The sequence below is a fragment of the Suillus discolor genome, assembly GCF_016758755.1.
Source record: "Suillus discolor strain FC423 chromosome Unknown F5147scaffold_2, whole genome shotgun sequence".
Lineage (NCBI taxonomy): Eukaryota > Fungi > Basidiomycota > Agaricomycetes > Boletales > Suillaceae > Suillus > Suillus discolor.
In genome coordinates, this window is record NW_024541249.1 from 1,220,184 (window position 1) to 1,241,299 (window position 21,116).

The window sequence follows — 21,116 nt, forward strand, 5'->3', positions numbered from 1 at the left end:
TTTATGAGACAGAAGCTCACCACAGGCTGGACATTGAAGACTGGGACGACAGTCGAGGTGACCAAGTCATGGGTGTGGTTGAACGTTCCAAAGGGATCCCGCATGTACATTGGGGGATAAAACATCATGTCATACACGGGAGAGCCCAACACGCCTACAGTCGGGAAGAGAAAGAAAAGGGGGAAGCGGGGAAGCATGGTAGTTGAGAAAGTAAAGGATGAAGAAAACCCGATGGAACTGAAGGTGAAGCAAGTCTTTTAAATCCATTAGCATAAAATTCCAATCCGGACTAGCGGTGTGCTCCAGTGACATAGCGACCTGAGCTGACCCGCCAGCCCAGATTGAACACCTGCATTGAGAGAAAGGGTAGTAGCAACACCGTATTTCACTGAAGCCAGACATTAGGCAGATAAGATTCATATCAATGAGTTAGTCGGGTCAGATAACAGGTAACTTGCCACTGCCGCAGAATCGAACAGCGCGCTTCACTGACATATCAGCCTGAGCTGACCTTCCAGCCCAGATCAGAATATAAAAAAGGTCAAGACAACACTGCATTTGGCTGAAGCCATACATTGGTTGTACGACAGGCAATATGCTGCTGCTGCCGCTAACTCGTCAGCCAGAACTTTAAGCGAATTTTGATAAAACCGAACCACTTTGCCTACACAATTCTCTGTATACTTGTACGGGTCTGCGTGTACAACGCGATATATCCAGCCCACCCTAGATGAATTGCACATACTGGGTTGCACTACACAAGTAGTGGGGGATGATTCTAGGCGTGATAATATCGTAAGGTAAGTGGTTCCATGACATTGCGAATAGTTAGTGACATTTTGTATCCATGGCACCTCTCACTCCGCCTTGAGCCTGTCTTTGGGCTTTGCTCCCAACTTCTGGCCCTTACCGACACCAAGCACCTTGCGGCGCATGCGCATCATATGGGAATACATCACCCACAGTCCTACGAGAACCAGGAGTCAGCGACCAAATGCAAAATAACATGCACGACTTACCAGGCACCCAAATTGCCACCAAACCTGCCTTGACCCGGTCTTCGGTGCTCCACACGGCCCACTTGCCGTTGCTCCACTCTGAAATGGTGCTCAACATGACTAGGGCCTCGCTTCCTGCGCCGATAGGATACAGGACATAAAATGTGGAATAGCGCATCCATGTCAGCCATGAAGGCACGCCGCAACCTGCAAGCGAGAGCGCGTAGTATGCATAGCGTGGCACTTCAGTCAGCGCCCAAGCAAGGATCATAGTGGTATAGACCGGGCTCAAGTGAGTATTGGGAAAGCGCTCGACGATTCCCCAGATCAGGATGAGACGCGATGAGACCTGGACGACAGTTGTCGGGAGCGGGGAGCGCACAAATCCAAAAAGGACATGCAATATTTCAAGGGCGGCAAGCGATTGTACAGGTGCAAGGGCAGAGAACGTGGATTCGTATGTTGCAGGGATGTATGAATGCAAGAAATATGCGAGAGTTGTGGAGAAATTGTTGGTTGATTTAGGCTGTGGTATCAATAATGCTACGATTGAAGTCGGCACGTATGAAGCAAGTGGTTTGAAGAAGTCGTGTACTGAACTTGAAGCGCGTTGACCTCTGAATACGGCAAGAGCGAGGTAAATGACATAGGCCCATCCTGCTGCAGATAATGCATTGAATGCGATTAAATAGAATCGCACAACAAGAGAGGGTCCTGTAAACCATATCCACGAGGTTAATTTCCAAGTTTCAAGTTTATTGTCGCGTTACCTCGTGAGCGGGTACTTGACATTTTATGGTCGTTACTTGGCACCTTGAATCCTGTTCGTTGCAATTGGCAGGCTCGCTGTAGAGACTTGATAAGCAATACACCTACGGTACGAGTTGACAGTGATAGGGATAACGGTTGTCCTCTAGGTTTACAGTTGTTGGTACGTTCGAACTTGGCTCGGACAAGGCTCGGACTGAGTTGTTTTGCCTGACCCCTGACCACGTGACCCTCGAGTGCCACGCTCATCGCAGCTGATACTTTAGGTTTGCTTCGTGCAAGCTCAGTGACCGAGTACTTGCTGTATTGTGGTCAACAACGTTGACAATAAATACAAACGAATACAGAAGTGAAAGGGAATCAATAAACAGAGATACATCACTCTTTAACTTTCTGCAAATTATCAGAGCCTCATCCAGAGGCTGGAATATTAGTGATTCCTTGTGGATGAGTTCAATTATGGCCTGGTGTTCAATGTAGGTACATCACAAATGGAATAAATAAAAACATGAAACAATTGCCAAGGAACGCTCAGCTCAATGCAAGAAGCATTTTCCGAGGGTCCTCAATGTAGTCGCGGACCTTCACTACAAACGACGCACCGACGCGTTAGATAACGGTCACGTGAGATATAATAACGGAGAGAGTACAGACCTAGGAACGTGACTGCCTCCCGACCATCGAGTAGTCTGTGGTCATAGGTGAGAGCGACGACCATGATGGGTCGGATGACGATCTGGCCGTTTACAACGACAGGTTTGTCCTTGATCGCGTGCATACCGAGCACAGCAGATTGTGGCAAGTTGATAATGGGCGTTCCGTACAATGAGCCAAAGACACCACCATTGGAACTAAGCGTACAAAATTAGTATTAGTTTGGATTGAGAATCAATGACACTCACATGGTGAAAGTGCCTCCTGCCATATCCTCCAGAGTCAATTTACCATCCCTGGCCTGAAAACAATAGGTAAACTGCAGGAGAATACGATATATACAGTACTTGCCTTGTTTCCAAGAGCAGCAATCTCCTTCTCGATTTCAACAAAGCCCATGCCCTCGGCATTCCTCACCACAGGGGTGACCAAGCCCTTGGGCGTCGCGACAGCGACACTCAGGTCAACAAAGTCATGGTAGACAATCTCGTCGCCCTCGATGGATGCATTTGCAGCAGGAATCTCTTTGAGCGCCAGAGCGCACGCACGAGCGAACGCGCTCATGAAGCCGAGCTTGACATCGTGTTGTTTGAGCACTTCGTCCTTGTACTTCTTCCGCATCTCCACGAGAGAAGACATGTCGATTTCATTGAAGGTCGTGAGTGAAGCGGCAGCGTTTTGCGATTCCTTCAAACGCTCGGCAATGCGCAGGCGCATACGGTTCATCTTAACCTAAGGGAGGAAGCACGTCAACATTACCAAAACAGGCGTAGTAATGCTGCATACTCTTGTCTCGCCCCGATTGCCAGGGGCCTTTGGCGCAGGAGGAGGTGCTTTCGACTTGTCCTCCTTTGGTTTCGAATCCTGCTTCTTCACCTCCTTCTTGGACTCTTTAGGTCCTTCTGGAGGGATGCCACCACTCTGCTTGTCAGCAGCTGATGGTGCACGCGGCTCTGGTGTCATCTTGTCCAGTTGCTGATCCTTAGGTTCTTCAGGATCTGTCTTCTGCTCCTCAAGAGCAGCAGATGCTAGAGCCATGTGAAAATGTGATGAAATAGCATGTCACGTAAGTTACACGGGGCTTACCACCGCCTTCGCCAGGTGCAATTATGAAGAGGTCCTGGCCAACGCTGACAGTGTCTTCTTCCTTTGCAAGCAACTCCACAATCTTCCCTGCTGTAGGCGCATTGACACTGACGTCAATCTGTGATGAAGGATTAATACTTTCAGAGGCGCCAATGAGCTGATACCCGCCTTATCCGTCTCAATGGTCGCAACCTCCTCGTCGACCTCGACGGTATCCCCGACCTGCTTTGACCATGATCGTAGTGTGCCCTCGGAAATAGATTCGGCCATCTGTGGGACCTTCACGGTCTTGGAATGCAACTGTGCGCGTCTGATATAGTTGGCGACTTTCCTATACATACAAGAAAACGGTCGTTCAAGTCAGCGATGTTAACAACAGAAAGAAAAAACAGAGAACACGCACCATCCTTGCGAGAATGATACAGCAGTGTATTGAGCACCTCTACTAGCGAAAAATGCACGACTGCGAGCAGCAGCGATAACTCGTTTCGATAGCATTTCTATAGTCAAGAGACGCTAAACAATACCTAGATAGTAGAGACAGACAACACTTCGGCACTGTGCTGTACTGGACGATGAGTACGGAACAAATTGGGTAGACACGGTTGGTGATGATAATAATAATACGTGACAGGTCGCTTACTATAAGTAGGTTGCCATGAACCTGGCAGACCAATGATAGTGGACACAACGTCACGGCCAGGTGAGTAGCCGCACCAGCTATAAGCGTCCAACCTTGATGCAAGTTTGGAAGTAGAAGAGTGGAAGTCACTAATAATTCTAGTAGATGCTCATCGTTCTCGAGGTTACTGGCCCCGCCGTTGTGTCCGACCGACCCCTTCCGAAGCTTCCCGAGACTACAGCTGGTCACCGACAACCATAAATTAGTAGTATAGGTACGGCCGCCGTGGCACCGTACTCAATTCAGTCTTACTAATGATATTTTACAGCTGGACATTTTTCATTACAGCGCTCATGAGCCCAGGAGTCGGCGACTCACTCCGAGGCCGCCTGAAACTACACAGCTCTATCGTATACTCGTTGGATATTCTGTTGAACTGGCTCAACAAACTCCCTGACGAGCATGAGAATCAGAATCAACTTGAATAGTTCTCCTGCATATGTCGGTCTACGTCGGTCCGTCCAACAGATAACACAGTCACGATCGATTCGGGCCTTCATCCGGGAGACGGCGAGCACAAGCAAAAATTAATACCGCTCTAGGATCTGAGCATATGCCAACTTTGGTTGTTGCCTTATGGCTTTGTACAAAGGGCGATCTCGGGATCTGGTGAATATATTTTATCCAACCACTCTATACCCGAACTTTTGTCTTGACTTCGCCCTAATACCAAGGAACGCCTATCTTGATTCAATAGGTCTGACTAGGGGAGACTGCACATTCAGATGACTCTCCGTCGATAAGTACGCGGACTTAGTCGCTGTTGCCGATGTCCGCTCCAGTCGCATTCTTCGGCAAAATTCATGAACATTGACCACACGGCCGCCTTCAGCACCACAGCTTTGATCGATCTGATCCCTCAAACTCGAACTTATCCGCGGTTCGTATAAAATGAATACACAGGTTAGCTGTGGGATCTGGTCAAATACAGAACAACGGAATGCATGATAAATTATCCAAGGGTGTCCTGGCGGCGTCGTAACGAAGGCAGGGGCCTCGAACAAGAAGTCGACGAATCGATGCGGCGGTTAAATAAACTGTCCAAGACAATGCCGTTGTGCAAGATGATCTACCAGGAGGTAGTCAGAACCCAGTATCAAGGTCGGAGTACGTACAACGAAACAGAAGGACCGGCAGCCGGGGCGTCGTTGCGCTGGCAGATTTTCATAAATCGTCGGAAGCTCCATTCTAGCAAGACGCCAAGCACCACAGCTGGCAAGATAATGAACTCAATACGGCAAGCAGTATCAGCTGAAAGAACATTGACTGAATCGTGTATCTTACAGAACCAGAGTAAGTAGAAGAGCTAATATTCAATTGCGGAGCCAGAATCTATCAATAAGTAAATTGCGATATAGGAGAGAGACGCAGCGTCATATGTGCTGCTCCGGACCACTCTCTGCACGAGATAAAGCTGATGAGTAGGGGGACATGCCATATTTGCCACAGATAACTGTTATGGTCGTGTTAAGCATGCGGCGAGAGCAATGTGTTACATATCATGATATCTGGACATGTATCGTGCTCCTCGTGGATACGCTAGAAGAACTGGAATACAAATGAACGTGGGCCATAGATCGCACGGTAGAAAGTTTACCTTGTTGTCCTTGCATGTCGTTCAATCCGGACGGCTGCCTCCGCAAATTTTAGTGCAGCTCCATTGAAGATGCGACGGGATAAAAGCCGTAGTACAACCAAGGTGCAACTGACATACCACGTTTGAAGGAAAACCTGGAAAGATCAAACAGTCCTCATTCACAAGCGCACGACCTCTAGTCGGCCCTGAGTGGCGCAAGCTAGAAGGAAGAAATAGATTAGTCTAGTACGGTGAGGCTCGCAGCGACGTCACGCCTGGCCTTTACAAAGGTCCTACAAAATTATTCCATCTCGAGAAGATAGCCAGACAAGACGCAGAATGCACTCAAAACATCTTGGCACCCGTACAATGTAATTTACGGTTTCAAGGGATCACTTTCACTCGCGAATTTATGGATAATTTGCAGCCACATCACACTCCGAGAGGAACAGATACATCGTAAATGCATATAATACCGAGGACTTGTGGACTTACTTATCCGGCTGCCAAAGTAGGTGGCGACACTAGTACTTGTAGGGTTCAAACTTCAAAGGAGCCTTAATATTGCTAGCGATAGCGTGGCGAGGGATGGAACCGTCAATCCAAACCTTCCAAACCACGGCATAGTCCATGAATACCCATTTTTATGTTGCCTTCTGTGGCAAACTCAATTTGTTATCAGCGGGTACCATTGAGTGACCGAAGCTTCGTATTTCGAGTTCCTTGATGGATATGACGAACTGTACGTGTTGTACTGGAGCATAGTATGTCACATCCATCGGAAGTTTTGGGTAGCGTTGCCAAACCAGTGACCATAAAATGATAAATGCCCTGAATATTGAACGATGCGAGACAGAAAACACATAGAAGATGTCTTGGTAAATGGGGCAGAGTTGCAAGAATGCCTGAGAAAAAAAAGCACAAAAATTGGTTGGAAGCACATCGTACTAGCACCGGTCGCAATTGAGTAGAAGTCATCGCATAGAAAGAAGAGGGGGATCACATTATTAACTAGCATTCATCGCGACCAAATATCCATCCCGCTCAGTCTTCTCGCCTCCTTTGGCTGTTGCGGCGTGTCACTCGCATTGAACGGGTTTCGTTGAGCTGCCTGCGGCGGAGCTTGTACGGCCGAAGCCACACTTGGCCCATAAAAGGATTGTGGACCCGGTTGTGACGTCTGAGTAGCTTGCCTTGAGGATGACAAACTAGGTCCCTGAGCCGCACTACCTCCACCATAGGACTGATATTGCTCAGGCTGCATCGGAACGTAAAGCGCCCCGATATCTGTCCGCTGAGTCAGCGGGTCGAAAGGTGGATTCGGCGCCTGCTGTTGTGAAGGGAATGCTGTGGGGTACCGCGCGCCGGTACCAGCAGGGTTCCCTGCATATGCTTGCGTCGGACTAGTCACCATAGCGTTGGGATTGTACCCGCTCGCAACCGTATCGCTGCGTGCAGCAGTCCGGACATTCGACATGACAGTCTCCCTTCGATCATCGTCCACTATAATTGTGGGTTGGTAGGAGTGCGATAACTTAGAAGGCGGCGGGGGGTAACGGGTGGATGCACCCCACCCAGACATGCCGTTTGCAGCAGCAAGCTCAGCCTGTTGTTGCAGATATTCGAGCTGAGGGTACGGCTGCGCTGCGCTCGGCTTGCCCGCCTGCCGCCTTTCCCATTCGCGCATGGCATCATCCCGGTTAAGCACAGGGGTCAGTGCGTTCCGTCCGGCTATCGCATCTTGGTTCATATGCTGCAGCCGCGCCAGCGCAGGAGGAATCATGTCGTTGTGGTTGATAGTATTGGCCCGTGCGCGAGCATGGGGTGGGGGGTAGTGTGAGGTAGCGGGTGGGTTGGGGTTGAGCATCCCCGTTACGCTGATTCCTGTCCCTTGCGAGTAGCTAGCGCCAGCAGGGTTGAGGGCACTGAGCTGTGCAGGCTGCGATGACGAGAAGGTGTGCTGCTGCTGCTGTTGAGCTGGAAATGACGACGGCGCAGATGCATCCTGTGGTGGCTGGTAGGACAATGGCGGAGGAGGTGGCTGCTGTGTCTGAGAAGCAGGTGGCTGCTGCTGCTGTGTCTGCGTTATGTACGGGTTACGGAATACATTGTTAGCCGCCTGAGATGCGGCTTGCGCCTGCGCAGTGTAAGCTTGGTGTTGAGCAAGCTGCTGGTTGTATGACGCTGCATCCTGGAATGCTCTGGTGCCTTTGGGCTGCTGGGGAACAAGACCACCGTATGGCCGCTTCGGGTCTGCATTGCCTGACGTGGATGGCAACTGTGTAATCTGGGCAGTGGTGTGTCCATTAGGCTGTAATGATCTGTCAGTAAATTTTTTTGAGAAGATCGATGAATAAGATGACGAACTTGGAAAGGCTTAGTGAACTTTTCACCGGTGATAAAAGGGTGCATCCTAGCCTGCTGGGGTGACCATCGTTCTATAGGGTTGAGATTGAGTAGACCCTGGCAGAAGTCGATGAATGACGCTCGATTGTTTAATTCTGTAAGGCCACGTGAGAACAAGTCAGGCAAACGCCGAGAACACTTAATCTTACCTTTTTCCACTTCGTGCCCCTGCCGAGACGATGACTTGAACGTCGGCATCGGTGCAGTGTTGACAATTTCCGGAAGCGTATTCGCCTTGAAGTAATGCTTCCCTGGCTGTTCCTTGGTGTTGTGCTCACGGGAGTACTGCTCCAAGGTTTTGAGGCGGTACTTCTTCTGGCCATACACATCTACGTAGGAGTCGAAAAACTGCTTTGTCTGCTTTCCTATGTCCAGCATATATGTTGGAGGCATCCTGTGATCGCAGGATAATGCATCAATAAATGTTGGTAACCCAGCTAGTGAAACGAAATACGCACCCAAGCATTTCGACGATCCGAGTTATCTGATTATACTCGCTCGTCCCGGGGAAGAGCGGTAGCCCTAAGAAGAGCTCTACAGCAATGCAACCCAACGACCACATGTCAATCGAAGATGTGTAAGGAATTCCGAGGATGACTTCTGGCGACCGATAAAACCGTGACTGGATATATGTGTACACCGTCTGTCGTTCATGACACGCTGATCCAAAATCAATAACCTTGATTTGGGGTGATTGAAGCCTGGTAAAGGGATTGAGTACGGGAAATGTGGGGAAAATAAATTAAAAAATACGATTTGAGTAGGATGTTTTCTGGTTTCAGATCGCAGTGAATCAAGCGTGCATCCTTGAGCACAGTCATAGCATCTAACAGCTGAGCAGTAAACACTTTCACGAGTTGCGTGCTCAATCCTTGGAATTGGTTTTGCTTGATCAGCTCATAGAGGTTAGATGAGAGCAGCTCAAATACAAGGCATAAATGATTTCGATGAATGAACGAGTCACGAAGTCGCAATATATGATGCTCATCATGAGGATCACATGAATTGTTGAGCTACGGGCAGTAATGTGAATATCATTTCATCATTGTTCGTGGAGAAACGCACCAGTTCCAGTATTGTGACTTCCATCATACTTTGGTTGAAGTACGCAGGCTTATTTTTTACCACTTTGACTGCCACGATCTCGTGGGTCTTCATATTCTGACATTTCACCACCTGACCAAAGGTTCCTTGACCGAGAATATCCAGAATGAGATATCGACTGCGCTCAGTTCAGTATATCGCTGAGAGCATATGGCATCAACGTACTTGTGACCATCCTCGTTTCCCAGCCAATCATTGACGTAGAGAATATAATCATAATCCTCGTTGTCGTAACCTTCGTTGTGGGCGGGCTTACTCGGCTTGGTAAGCACCCTCCGCGGATTGTGCGCCGATTCGTATCTGAACTGCGGGTTACAGATGTGATACGTCTCGAGGATGTTGGTTGTCAATTGTCTCAGTGGCTATGTCACTGGATGTCAGAGCTCGACCGCAGTCAAATTAAAACCACACGCACCGATAAAAATACCCCGTTGGCATCCATTCGCCTGCCCGAAGGCTGAGCATTTACGTAAGGTCTAAGATCGCGCGTATCACGGACTCTTCTGAAACCAGAAGCTCGGCGTCGATGCTGCGGCTGATCAACGACCATGGGCTGGTCTTGATAGTATTGGTTGGCCGGACTCTGCGGGTGAGCAAATGACAGAGGGGTATTTGGGGTGGAGATGGAACTTTTGATAGATGCTTGGCTTGATAGATGACTCTGATTTTGGTGTGGTGCGGGACTGGAGGAGTCCATCGCATACGCAGCATATGCAGCCTGCGCAGCACTCTGCGGAGTGTACGGGGATGATAGTGGTGGCGTTGAGGGTTCAACCTTGGTTTGAGAGGTGCCGCGGGCATGGGAATGATAGGCAGATGAAGTGTTAGGCCTCTGAGCATCAGACGATGAGGCGTAGAGGTAAGGGGTGGTAGACGGCGAGTACTGGGCTTGTTGAGAGTATGGATCCAGGAGTGAGTTACCCGTACGCATTGGTGAACGTCCAGAGCGGGGGGTAGGATCATGCTGTGTAAGAGCTCGCTTTGGCAGGTTCCCACTGGAACCATTATAATACATTTCTGAATACGGTTCGCTGGATACAGCTGCGGGAGAAGCACTGTTGTTGGGGGGAGGGGGACCTGGTTGAGATTGGTGGAAGGCAACGCCAGATGGGTAGAGGGAGTTTGGTGTTGCAGCCATGTGCCTCGAACTAGGAACGGTTTGGGCGTCAAGGTTGAAAGCGCCCTCAAGATCTTCTGGTTGATGGTGACGACGAGCCCTGGAAGATCCGTTACCAGCTCCACTACCACCACCCAATGACGCACTCCTCGAAAGCTGGTTCAAACCGGTAGAAAGGAAAGATGAAGATGTGATGCCCGTTGGTTGATCGTGGTCAAGGATATGAGCCAGGCGAGGCTGCCTAGTAGATGAGCCAGGTGATTGATGCAGGGGCGGCAATCTCTGACCGACAGTTGTGAGAGACTGTGGTGGTGGAGGAGGCGGTGCACTTGGATAAAGATAGGATGCTCTGGCAGCGGACTGAGCAGCCTGAGCAGATGAAGACAACGGTTCCAGATGAGCGTGAGTTTGCCAGCGAGGGAGATCAAAGTCTTCGTTGGTGTTGGTCATGTAGGCAAGTTCGGGTTCCGACATGCTCTGTCTATGAGAAAACAGTTAGTACTGCTGCTCTCCTCGCAAGTCAGAAAATAATAGTAGGCCGTTTAGTTGTTTCGTGGTCGCCGTTGTCGTCAACGGCAAGGACAGGAAATAAATGGCAGTTAGTCCCAGGCCACAAATGAGTCGAATAGCGCCAAGTGCCACACGGTTCCACTACTATGTGAGGGGTTAAGGGTCGGCTAATCGATCTTAGGCCTCAACAACGAATCCCCAATCAATTTTACTTTTCATTCATAAAAAATTACTACAGTGCCAACTTCGTGCCAACACGAGTTTTATCCAAGTGCCTCTAGACCCGGCTAGTACAACACGTGGCCAGAGGTTACCTCCGTGGCGAGATTAGGACTTACCAACGACATTTGACAACATTATATGGAATTCAGATACAATCCGCCAACCGAATCATGGCATACCCCCTCGCACATGCTTTGCGCAGCAAATTGGTTAGGGACGCAGAGATGGAAACCGTGCTAGGGCAGAATTTAGGATACTTCTTGGCCGTGTTCATCTCCAAGGCTGCTGAGCGCAGCAACTATGCCTTTCTCTGCATCAAACAACAGATTAGATCCTCGTTGTGTTGATAGCAGGGTAGCAGGCACATCAACCGATAAGAATATCTGTCGATGAAACCTCCGCGCTGGAATCAATGAATTAAAATCAGCAAAGGACACGGCGATCCGAACGGAGCAAAAAATGGGCTCCACTTACCAAGACGCTGCGCCATCGAAAAAGATACATCAGAACTTGATGATCGGAACAAGGAAGTAGCAGGTCCAAACCCCTTCCAGAACTCGCTCAGGCCATTGTTGGTGTATAATTGGCTATTAACATCATTTACTTACTGTATGACCAGGTAGTGCGGGCATAGCACATGCCCAATCTTTACAAAGCATGCCAGAGAGGGCTGCGTTCTGCACAGATTCTGGTGGTTGATTCGTAACACCAACCCAAATCATGTATGAGCCTACAAGGCTAGTGATTTGCAAGGCAAGGGCAGGCAAAGATGGGTCGGACGGCGCGACATATTTTGAGGTGACAGAGATCAAGGAAGAATTCCCTTGAGATGTGGCCGCCATCGTGGACGTTATCCGATATAATGAACAAGCCCCGCAACGCGACAAGCACGAGTTGAGGAGAGTTACAGCCAAGCATTGGCCAAGCCCTTATCAAAATTCAAATGAGTCACCTGATATGTATTATTAATATCGCATAGGGGGTGTTCGAATTCAACTGGAACCTTCATGTCCTTCAGCCAACTGCATACACAATCGACGAGTCCTATGGATGCAGGTGGTGTAGTACGTTGCACACACGGTGAAACTGCAATAAGAAGGACTAGTCAAACATCTTCAAATCCCAATCGGTATGTTCAAAATGGTCTCCAAGTATCGGTGGCTGACATTTGCCGCTCAGTGAGTTCTACACTTGCTCGAGGTCAATCAAGAGCGAGAGGTGTAGATTCTTTTGTGAGGATCTCTCCTAGTGCACATGGAAATGACTCAATCGAAATCGCTCAGATTGGGTAGATGACCCTATTTTTTACCCACAACAGCATAGTTCTGTATCTCCCTCTGTACCTGCGTCATCGAGGCCCCCTCCTTCTCAGAGACAGAGAGCCGAATCAGCTCGAACATCGGGCACGCCCCAGAAAAGTCCTAGGAAGAGGATGGCAGATATAGCGGCCGCCTTAAATGAACCAGAGCTTGAGGCCACTTCAACGCCACAATATGGTAGCCCCCAGCAAAATGCAACCGCCATGAATGACCGAACCCGCTCATTTCTTTTTGGCTCCCAATCCTCTCAGGCCTCGACGATCGGGGATTGGGAAGAGACATCGCCAGAAGATGACCTCGAACAAAGCAGTCCATCCAGGAGTGTGGACCAGAGTCTTAGAAATATAGACCAAAGGACGCCAAAGAAACCCAGAGTTGCGTCCGTGGATCAGCGATCGGGTTTCCAAATCCCCTTTCCACTTACTCCACCTCAGACATCACGCCGTCGCGTCGACAATTCCGACCAGGGCATATTCGAAACAGACTTTTTCCCGCAAACGCCTACCAGGAACAAAGGCAAGGAGCGGGAAAATAGCGGCGGGGAGCGAACGGTTGGTCTGGACTCGGCTTTTACAGAGAGATTGATTGAAGACTTTGTAGACCTCAGGCACGAATGCTCGCATCCCCAGTGCCTTTGAGAGCGGAAGCAGTACTTTCAAACGTGACGTCCCCGCACATACATCTAAACCCCTCGAACGCGCCTCTTCCAACCCTTTTATTGTTGACCAAACTACTGGGGAAAGCATTGCTTCGCATCTAGAAGCACTGGACGCTTTAAAGTCACCGTCATATATTCGTAAAATGGAGAAAAAGCTCAGTGCGCTGGACCAAAGCAATAAATTCAAGGCGAAGTACCTCGAGGACCTCAAGGCTGCGAAGGCGGAAACGGAGAGTGAAAATGTGCGTTTGATAGCGGAGAATGCGGGTCTTCAGAGTGAAAATGCGCGGTTGGCGCAAGCGAATGCGCATCTGCAGGACAGGCTGTTACAGTAGGAATTATACCCATGACTGTCCATTTTCTGTCACGCTCAATGCCCTTCCAGGTCTGAGCAAAGCAGCCGCGTCAAAGATATCGAAATTGCCGCTATCAAGTCCCGTCGTCCTCCAAATATGTGATGTTATTTTATTGGAACGATCTCGCTTCTTGGTTATCCTGACGCGGCGTGGAGGGTAAGGGGTTCCTGCTGCTGGGCTACGTTTCCAACATCTTTGCATTTAGTGGAAGTTGAATGTTCAAGGGCGATTTCACATAGTGATCCAGACAATCTACAATGTGTACCGGACTCAATCAACCAGCTCCATAGTTATTCTTCCATATTTTTATCTAGGCACATTCTCGTTCACACCAACTCACTATCGGTTGGTTCATCTCAATCTCACGGGGGGAATCTATGGAGGCATTAATACCAATGCCATGTGCAAACAGATCAATTTTTTGAGAGCAATTTTCGTCATTCATTTGAGGCTTCTGCAGGGCAGAGCACAAAATCGCTTGCCGTAAATCCTTTGGAGGTCGACTGGAGAAACTCAGAACCACAGTCGGTCCTCGAAGCGAGTCAAATTATTCTTCCCCGCCGTTTAGCCCAGATTCTAGAAGAAAGAAGCAGTAACCTTTTAGTGCAGTCTTCTTTCCTCACGCGCGATGTGGAGGATTTTCGTTACCGCTATCATAAGCCCCAATAAGTTATAGACTCAGGGCCCTTTCATTATCGTAGCACGCGATGGGCTATAAACCTGCTCCGGGGGGGCACATGGAGAGAAATGTTATCCGGGGACGCGAGAAAAAATGAGGGCCCAAAACGACGAAAGCAGTATTTTTTGACATGTATTTCGAGAACTCGAGGTACACGATTATGAAGAAAACACAAAGTGGTAGTCGATCGAGTAATCTGAGAAGAAAAGTTAGGCCGCCGTATGGCCACGCTCCATTGGCATGTACGACACCGACTGTTGAGTTGGCGCCGAATCTTTATCAGGAGCGTCGCATGCCCCAAAGAAGCGGGGGAAAAGGATTTAGCCGACCAGCGATTTCATTGGTATGGAGCAACTAGACAGAAATAAGACGATCTGCTTGTAACGACGATGGCTACGCAACATGTTCTGGTTTAGTGCGACCCCGTTGCCATCTCGTACATGTGCCACAGCCAGGCGGGCTGCGGGCAGAGCCAGTGCGTTTGAGATGCACGTTTTAAATAAATAAAAATCAGAAACAAAAAGAGTAAATGACACCCAGTAACGTCCGAGATCAATCCGCAGCTGTATCCAAAGTCCTTGAGGGCCTTTTCAGGCATAGTCTCCGAAAATAAAATGGGTCGCCGTCTGCTGCTGAGCGAGTCGCGCTACAGGATGAGGGCTAAGTTGACCGAAACGCTCTGGATCCAACTTGGAGAACCCATCAAAGAAAGGGGCTGATACAAGTGCCGTATAGATGGTACAGCTCCGACAAAGGAACAGAAGGAGTTCCGGCTAAAGGGCTCGCTCACTTGGGGAACTTTGCACCAACATGACAGTTCTTGCAGGTTTACCGAAAGCCACCGAGAAATGCCGTGCACAGGGAAATTTGTCTATCTTTGTGCAAATGACAGATCTCCAAGCGCGCCTAACGGACATGGGAAACATTGTGGGTACAGTAACTTCTAGTATGAGTTCACGTGGAAGACCCTTGACTATTGCCGCTGAACCAGAACTCTATTACTCACCTTTAAATGTAAAGATAACTCTCAGATCCGCCAGAACAAATATCGAGGCCGAAGTATTATTACAAGTCTTTCATGTGAACAGAGATGAGAAGGCCCCGAACATGACGAAATATTCATGACAAGCATCCTGGAAGATCACGTCAGGGTGCAAGAACCTTGTGGGGTTGTGTTCCAGTGCTTTGATAAGAGATATGTGGGTTGATATTCGGCCCCTTGACAAGGGTGTGTTGGCGAGGATCCGACTGAATTTCCTTCCGGACCTATTGTTTGATATCATCAGCTTAAATCACATGTATCGACTCGCCGAGTGACAGCCTGTCCTCTGCTGTCCTTCAAATGCACAAGCGAAGTCTATCCAAGTTCTGGGGATCTAAGATGGAAAGCGCTTGGCGACGGCCACAGGGACGCTATCTTGAACATCGAACACTGGGTGTCGATAGTCTCCCATGGTTTGACAGGTTGAAAAAGTTGCAGTTCTGGCCCGAGGGGCGCGCAAATCAGCGTCTGAGTAATTAATACTTTATGTCAAAGAAAATTGCAAGAAGTGGCCCATCATAGTGACGCAGCTTCGGTGTATACATAAAAATCCTGTCTTTACGTTCACGCGTGAGGATTTTCATAGCACCTAAACGAGTACTCGAAGACTCAACTGTCACTGGAAACGGCATTAAGTTCCTGTGGGCCATTACTCGGAAACAGCGCTCACTGGGCATGTTGACGAGATGGCCCAGGGTGGAGTCGGCGTTTACGTGCAGACATGATCCCATCACCCCGAAATTAATGAATCGACGGTCCCGGGAGACTTCATGTAATTGGTATCAAGTTGAACTACGTCAGTGGGAGGTCCAATATGCTATGATTGTATATTCGAAACATATGCATAGCAATTCACTGGATAATGATATACTTATCTGACAGTCTGCGTCCATTCCAAATAGTGTCTGTGAATGGTAAGTGTACGCTGGTATATGCAAAAATGATAAACAAGGAGTGTTACATATGTCCAATGTGTCATCGACGTAGAGCACAATATTTAGCAGAACAGTCTTCGCCACCAAAGGACGAATCTTGTCCACCAGTCTCCACGCCACCCATCGCCGCGTGGCTTGGAACTAATCCACATCGATCCAGTGCCGAAGTGAATTTCTTTGCCTTCTGCTCTCTCCTCCTCGCCCTCCTCGATGTCGGCGGCACGGGTATTCAGAGGTGCGGTAAAACGCGGCAAAGAGCAACGGGTGATGAATGAAGGAAATACAGTTAGTAACGATAACAATTCGGGATTTGGAAGATCCGGAGACGTCCAGATGCGCAAGTAATCCTCTGGATCTTCTGCGACGAATTCTGATCGAAGCGGGGGTAATGATTCGTCTTCCCCAAGTTGATCGTGTGGGGTAGAGGAACTTGGGCAATCTTCGGGAGTTTCAGAGGAAGGGATGGTAGCTCCGGAGGATTGAGAAGAAGCAGAAGGGACGGAGTGTGAGAGGGCGGGCATGTCTAAAAATGGGTCGCTTGTAGCTCTCGCGCGCTTTACCTGGGTAGTCATGGCAATTGGTGAAGCATACGAACCAATCGTCTCGCGGTGAGCGGATAAAGGTTGTGAGCGGGAACGCAAGTGCGCGGGCTGTGGCTGGTGAGACGCGCAATTGCTGTCGTGCTTCGAGGATGAAACTTCTTCAAAGGCCAACACCTGAAAGGCTGGTTTAGTACATCGACGATGAACGAATAACAATAACATACTCCTTTGAGGACATCAATAGCATCAAGCATAAAGTCTTTGCCACTATGCCGTGTGTAAAAAGTAAGTATGATAGATTTAGACGCCAATGAATGCTTTGTATGCTTACGCAGACTCTTTGAAAACGGCGTCGTCAAATTCCCAGCGTATTCGGTTCGCCCCCGCACCGCCAAGGGGCTCTGGGACAACTTGAAGTCGCAGAATTGCCCACAAAGCCTGAAAGAACGGCTTGGTTCCAGGCATGCCCATAGTGCACCAGGTCTTAATAAATTTATCTAATCGGTCAAAGCGTTCTTTCGCGGCCACTGGACCTCTTGGATTTGCTCTAGAATGTGGCATTAATGAACCACCAGGCTGAGTTGCGTTGATATGTGCCTGAAATTCCGCGTGTCGACGGGCATTGACGCTCGCATGGTAAGCAGAACGAATGGATGCCTGAAGGCGCGAAAATGGTGCTCGCTGAGCAGGAGGCAAATTTGCTAGTGTCTGAGTAACTAGTCGCCCGGACGCTTCATCTTGGTTGAAGTACCTGATGACATGAATTATGATTGACAGGACAATCAGTTGAGAACAAAGGCATACCATGCACGACAAAGTTCGGCAAATTTTTCGAGCTCGCTGCGAGAGACTCCAAGAGGGGTGATCGATCGATTTCGAGAAGTAGGAGGCGGCGTTGGGCCAGGGTGACCATTTCTTCGGCCTCTGGGTCTGCCAGCAAATGAAGGAGAGGATGGCGGTAATACACCAGGTTTCGCAGCTGGACTTCCAGGAGGAGAAACAACAGAAGTTGAATGAGGAAGATCATAAAGGAGTGTTTGCGCGTTTGAGTGCGTATTCGTCAATGAAGAATTTTGAGATTTCTGGAAGCGCAGAGGAGGTGGAGGAGGACGCGGACGAGGCGTATTGAGTTGGTAAGAAGGAACTGACATGTTTGACGATACGAAACCAGCTCGATTCGTCAAATAATCTGCCGAAAGAGGTAGCTTGAATAGCCTCTTGAACTCTGACTGGAGCTTGGATAAACCACACACTCGAGATTAAGACAAGAGAGTGAGAAAAAGAAATGTATCGCGATGCGACTAACTGATACAAGCTGGCAATAAAATTGACCCACAAAGCGTTAGATTGTTAGACACAACCTACGTTGAACGGTGACAATGACGACGGCTGGACGATGGCCACGGCTGCGCTAACGACTGCCAGCAAGCAAGGCAACTAATTCCCAAATTTCGGTCACCGCCACAATACCCGAATGTAGTAATGGGACCAAGTCCTGCTGGCAGAGGTCTGGCGAAACCATGTAAGTACCTTCTTCTGACTACATCCCATCTGCTGCCAATGGAAGCTAAAACCCTGAACATTGGCCATCTTTTAGGCCGTGCGGTTTCCGCACCAAAATATCGATCAACGCCGAGCTCTTTGAGATCGACAAGTTGTGCATCTTAATGATCACTTTGGATGTGGGCCGTATTGCCCAGCCCTGTTACCTGACATTTGCTCAATCTTAGGAAGGTGTTTTCATCAACAAGGATGTATTTCCGTCCAATCGCATCTTTAAATCACCCTTTTGCGTTGCATCCTTCAAAAAGCGCTTTGTAATTTCACCGCCTCGCTCAACAGCACCTGATCCGTTAACTGCGGTTTGGGCGCCGTTTGCAGTGGGGCGTTGTCACATTGTCCGTCATGCGGTCCCGTGTTAGGCCAGCGTGGTATTTGGACTGTACTTGCGTCTTTACATCTCGTCAAGTATCCAGTGGTCCCACCTCAAAGATGAAGATGTAATTTACTCCGGTATTCACAATAGCATGTCAACTGCAAGGCGAACATGCGTTTGACACGGTGTTGATCAGTGCCTCTGATGCGACGCAGCCGATGTACAGCGCTGAGCTGAACTGCGACGCAAACGGGTGATTTGTTGTAAGCGATACGTCAAGAGGCCTGATTTTCCAGGCACCTGGGCGTCTTTCCGGATTGGACGGCTACCCGTGCCGTGTAGGTTGGAGAAAAGATGATTTTTTCCAAAATGTTCACACTGGGTCCCATGAAGCTGTCAAGGTCTTCGTTTGGGACAAGTGTACGCTAGGAGGTTGCTTCTGTAACAGCATGTCCGTTCGAATCTCGCCATTAGCCATTAATATTGGCTCTGATAACTTTCAGCGCGGTGTCCGAGGGAGTACCCAAAGGGAAGCTGTGCAGACTAGCCTCTTTGAAACGTCATGCTCGACACTAAATCGTTCTCGTAAACATGTCTAATGAAATCGATATTCTTCGAACTTGAGGTGTGTAACCGCCCATCTATGGTTGATCCCTGCGGCAATGTCTACCCTGAACAGATGTTCCAATGTAACAACTCCCGCGGGCCTCTTACTCACGTGCGGCGCCCCGTTTGATAGACTCGTTCATGTAAGGAAGGATGGTACGTATATTGCTTTGACTGTGCCTTTTGCCACTTTGGCATGTGCTAACCACCTACATCTTGGGATAAAGACATTACATACCTCTCTTTTCGGCCGACTACTCATGCCACACGGCCTAACAAGTCCCTACATGGTAAAAACATAGCGGACTTTAAAATTAAACGGAGTGTGAATTTATTCCTCCGCTAGCTGTCGGGGCGGGGCGCGCCCAAAATTTTATTTAATTCCTAAAATTTCTCAGAGGGCTCCTGCGCTGCCGGCCGTCGGATGCGATGCAAGCAAGGTACTTGCCTACCGGCCGCCTCATGCAATGAGCTCGCAACAAATAAAATAAAATATAATTAAAAAAAAGTCCCCGGACAAACAACTCCTTTAGGTATCCTGGTCACGGTCGCGCTCCCGGGTCAAAGAAGCCAACGAGTTTTAGCAAGTGCCAGCCTATTATCTTTTCCCTACAAGTTGGACCAATTTAATGGTTCCGCTATCTTGTTCACACCCCATTCGGTGCAGAATCTTTTTACTTACTTTGACTATTGCCTCCGTATGTATGCAGCCCGACTGTATTGATTCTTGCCGCTACCTTATCTCGATCTCAGGAATGGTGGACACCGTGAACGAGAACAGTTGATAATATATATCCTGTTTGCGTAGAACCGGACAAGGCCAAGTGATGAAATAAAAAAGATCGACTTGATAAAACATTATTATTCTAAAATTTCCTTACACGTGGATTGTCCATTTACAAAATGACCCAAAAATGACCCTTGTAACTTCTTTCTGCATGCAAAACCTACCCCTGCCCACGTTTGCTTCGCGAGGGTCGTACGTACATGACCTCCGCAAAGGCGCTCCAATAGTCAAATTAGTAAGGGTTTGAGGAAAAGGTAAATAGCCGTGACCGTGGATCTTGGAGATGCGATCACACATTAATATTGACGGGGTGTCATGGCAAAAGGGCAGTATGACGAAGACTGGTAGTCTGGACGTTCAAGTATGTCAATTGTGCGCAATCAACTCTCTGTAGAATTAATGTTGAAGACGTGTAGGACGTACCTACGACCCATCAAAAGTCTACTAATGAGAACCCTAAGGTTTGGACCATGGCGGATTTCAAAAAATATGCCGCAATGAATGCTCGAATTGTTACGGTCTACACAACATCAGAATGCGTTAACCGACGTCAAGCTGTCGAACTTCTACAGACTTACTCTGTTCTGGAAAAACCTTGAGTGAGCCCCCCAGTAGGGACTGCGGTGTAATGACCTGACATCTATTTCGGGCCTGCAAAGTAGTTGATTGCTGTACAGCCGAAACTTACGTTGATCCTTGAAGCTTTCGTGAAGACGGAAGCAAGGACCCTGATTGGTGGAGAGGGGCCGATTGTCACATTGCAGGGACGGCAAGTCCCTCTGACTATCCCTAAATCGGGGGAAATACGGCGCCACATTCTGGGTGTTGTCGACTGAGTGCAACAGTTGAGATAGAATGGGACGATGAGCCATTCCTGCAACAAGCGTCTATCCTCGTCTATCACGGCAACCAAGAATGAGATTGTTTTGATGGAACTGCCATACGTACCTCTTGACGGGTCTAACCGAGCGACTTTCAAAATAGGTGAGATCCCAAAACGAAGATTGGTTGGGTAAGATGGGTGCAGTATTTCCGCCGCGTGCGACAGTTGAAGAGTCAATGCCACAAGGTCGAGAGAGATCCAATCGGATGAAACAGATGAGATTTCGGAGCGGGTAGACTGCCAGATATATGCCAGCGCGCCGATAGGTCGAAGAAGATGGACTTGGGTAGGCACGAGAAGGCGACGATAG

General features: G+C 48.8%; 7 protein-coding genes across 7 annotated transcripts; 1 reads left to right on the top strand and 6 right to left on the bottom strand.

Moving 5' to 3' along the window:
- Positions 1–793: 793 nt before the first annotated feature.
- F5147DRAFT_123338 (PTPLA-domain-containing protein) lies at positions 794–1,957 on the bottom strand. The gene is made up of 3 exons (XM_041428143.1): positions 1,769–1,957; positions 1,020–1,712; positions 794–967 (listed from the first exon to the last, which is right to left on the bottom strand). The coding sequence occupies exons 1-3, from the start codon at positions 1,788–1,790 to the stop codon at positions 858–860; spliced, it is 825 nt and encodes a 274-aa protein (XP_041299702.1). The 5' UTR covers positions 1,791–1,957; the 3' UTR covers positions 794–857.
- A 70-nt stretch (positions 1,958–2,027) lies between these two features.
- F5147DRAFT_123370 (uncharacterized protein) lies at positions 2,028–4,402 on the bottom strand. Its single transcript, XM_041428144.1, has 7 exons — positions 3,910–4,402; positions 3,675–3,837; positions 3,507–3,624; positions 3,207–3,448; positions 2,772–3,146; positions 2,669–2,721; positions 2,028–2,617 (listed from the first exon to the last, which is right to left on the bottom strand). The coding sequence occupies exons 1-7, from the start codon at positions 4,002–4,004 to the stop codon at positions 2,332–2,334; spliced, it is 1,332 nt and encodes a 443-aa protein (XP_041299703.1). The 5' UTR covers positions 4,005–4,402; the 3' UTR covers positions 2,028–2,331.
- A 2,380-nt stretch (positions 4,403–6,782) lies between these two features.
- Positions 6,783–9,824, bottom strand: F5147DRAFT_564314 (kinase-like domain-containing protein; the record flags this gene model as incomplete). The annotated part of the gene is made up of 8 exons (XM_041430720.1): positions 6,783–8,075; positions 8,132–8,265; positions 8,320–8,564; positions 8,629–8,871; positions 8,924–9,183; positions 9,236–9,392; positions 9,440–9,636; positions 9,690–9,824. The coding sequence occupies 8 exons, from the start codon at positions 9,822–9,824 to the stop codon at positions 6,783–6,785; spliced, it is 2,664 nt and encodes an 887-aa protein (XP_041299704.1).
- Positions 9,825–9,992: 168 nt separating this feature from the next.
- Positions 9,993–10,289, bottom strand: F5147DRAFT_536697 (uncharacterized protein; the record flags this gene model as incomplete). Its single annotated transcript, XM_041430164.1, has 1 exon — positions 9,993–10,289. A coding segment is annotated over one exon (297 nt), but the record flags the coding sequence as incomplete, so codon positions are not given.
- An 807-nt stretch (positions 10,290–11,096) lies between these two features.
- F5147DRAFT_665705 (uncharacterized protein) lies at positions 11,097–12,133 on the bottom strand. Its single transcript, XM_041435129.1, is given in 4 exon segments — positions 11,097–11,146; positions 11,158–11,526; positions 11,598–11,670; positions 11,732–12,133. The coding sequence occupies 3 exon segments, from the start codon at positions 11,963–11,965 to the stop codon at positions 11,372–11,374; spliced, it is 462 nt and encodes a 153-aa protein (XP_041299706.1). The 5' UTR covers positions 11,966–12,133; the 3' UTR covers positions 11,097–11,146; positions 11,158–11,371.
- On the top strand, positions 11,656–13,221 carry F5147DRAFT_123447 (uncharacterized protein). Its single transcript, XM_041428145.1, has 4 exons — positions 11,656–11,673; positions 11,732–12,252; positions 12,303–12,355; positions 12,407–13,221. The coding sequence occupies exons 2-4, from the start codon at positions 12,131–12,133 to the stop codon at positions 13,078–13,080; spliced, it is 849 nt and encodes a 282-aa protein (XP_041299707.1). The 5' UTR covers positions 11,656–11,673; positions 11,732–12,130; the 3' UTR covers positions 13,081–13,221.
- Positions 13,222–16,115: 2,894 nt separating this feature from the next.
- Positions 16,116–17,910, bottom strand: F5147DRAFT_123464 (uncharacterized protein). Its single transcript, XM_041428146.1, has 4 exons — positions 17,459–17,910; positions 16,986–17,405; positions 16,879–16,921; positions 16,116–16,828 (listed from the first exon to the last, which is right to left on the bottom strand). The coding sequence occupies exons 1-4, from the start codon at positions 17,803–17,805 to the stop codon at positions 16,175–16,177; spliced, it is 1,464 nt and encodes a 487-aa protein (XP_041299708.1). The 5' UTR covers positions 17,806–17,910; the 3' UTR covers positions 16,116–16,174.
- Positions 17,911–21,116: the final 3,206 nt, after the last annotated feature.

Excerpts from the sequence above, each read along its gene's own strand:
- F5147DRAFT_123338 (XM_041428143.1), bottom strand. The coding sequence starts at position 1,790 with ATGTCAAGTACCCGCTCACGAG. Across the intron at positions 1,713-1,768 it reads GTCAAGTACCCGCTCACGAG|GACCCTCTCTTGTTGTGCGA; the intron begins GTAACGCGACAA and ends TATGGTTTACAG. Across the intron at positions 968-1,019 it reads GGTGGCAATTTGGGTGCCTG|GACTGTGGGTGATGTATTCC; the intron begins GTAAGTCGTGCA and ends TGGTTCTCGTAG.
- F5147DRAFT_123370 (XM_041428144.1), bottom strand. The coding sequence starts at position 4,004 with ATGCTATCGAAACGAGTTATCGCTGCTGCTCGCAGTCGTGCATTTTTC. Across the intron at positions 3,147-3,206 it reads GCAATCGGGGCGAGACAAGA|ATGAACCGTATGCGCCTGCG; the intron begins GTATGCAGCATT and ends CCTTAGGTTAAG. Across the intron at positions 2,722-2,771 it reads TTGCTGCTCTTGGAAACAAG|GCCAGGGATGGTAAATTGAC; the intron begins GCAAGTACTGTA and ends TATTGTTTTCAG.
- F5147DRAFT_665705 (XM_041435129.1), bottom strand. The coding sequence starts at position 11,965 with ATGGCGGCCACATCTCAAGGGAATTCTTCCTTGATCTCTGTCACCTCA. Across the intron at positions 11,671-11,731 it reads CCGCACTACCTGGTCATACA|GGGTTTGGACCTGCTACTTC; the intron begins GTAAGTAAATGA and ends GAGTTCTGGAAG. Across the intron at positions 11,527-11,597 it reads TTCGATGGCGCAGCGTCTTG|CGCGGAGGTTTCATCGACAG; the intron begins GTAAGTGGAGCC and ends CATTGATTCCAG.
- F5147DRAFT_123447 (XM_041428145.1), top strand. The coding sequence starts at position 12,131 with ATGTCCTTCAGCCAACTGCATACACAATCGACGAGTCCTATGGATGCA. Across the intron at positions 12,253-12,302 it reads ACATCTTCAAATCCCAATCG|TGAGTTCTACACTTGCTCGA; the intron begins GTATGTTCAAAA and ends TTTGCCGCTCAG. Across the intron at positions 12,356-12,406 it reads CGAGAGGTGTAGATTCTTTT|ATTGGGTAGATGACCCTATT; the intron begins GTGAGGATCTCT and ends GAAATCGCTCAG.
- F5147DRAFT_123464 (XM_041428146.1), bottom strand. The coding sequence starts at position 17,805 with ATGTCAGTTCCTTCTTACCAACTCAATACGCCTCGTCCGCGTCCTCCT. Across the intron at positions 17,406-17,458 it reads GCCGAACTTTGTCGTGCATG|GTACTTCAACCAAGATGAAG; the intron begins GTATGCCTTTGT and ends TCATGTCATCAG. Across the intron at positions 16,922-16,985 it reads GCCGTTTTCAAAGAGTCTGC|TGGCAAAGACTTTATGCTTG; the intron begins GTAAGCATACAA and ends CACACGGCATAG.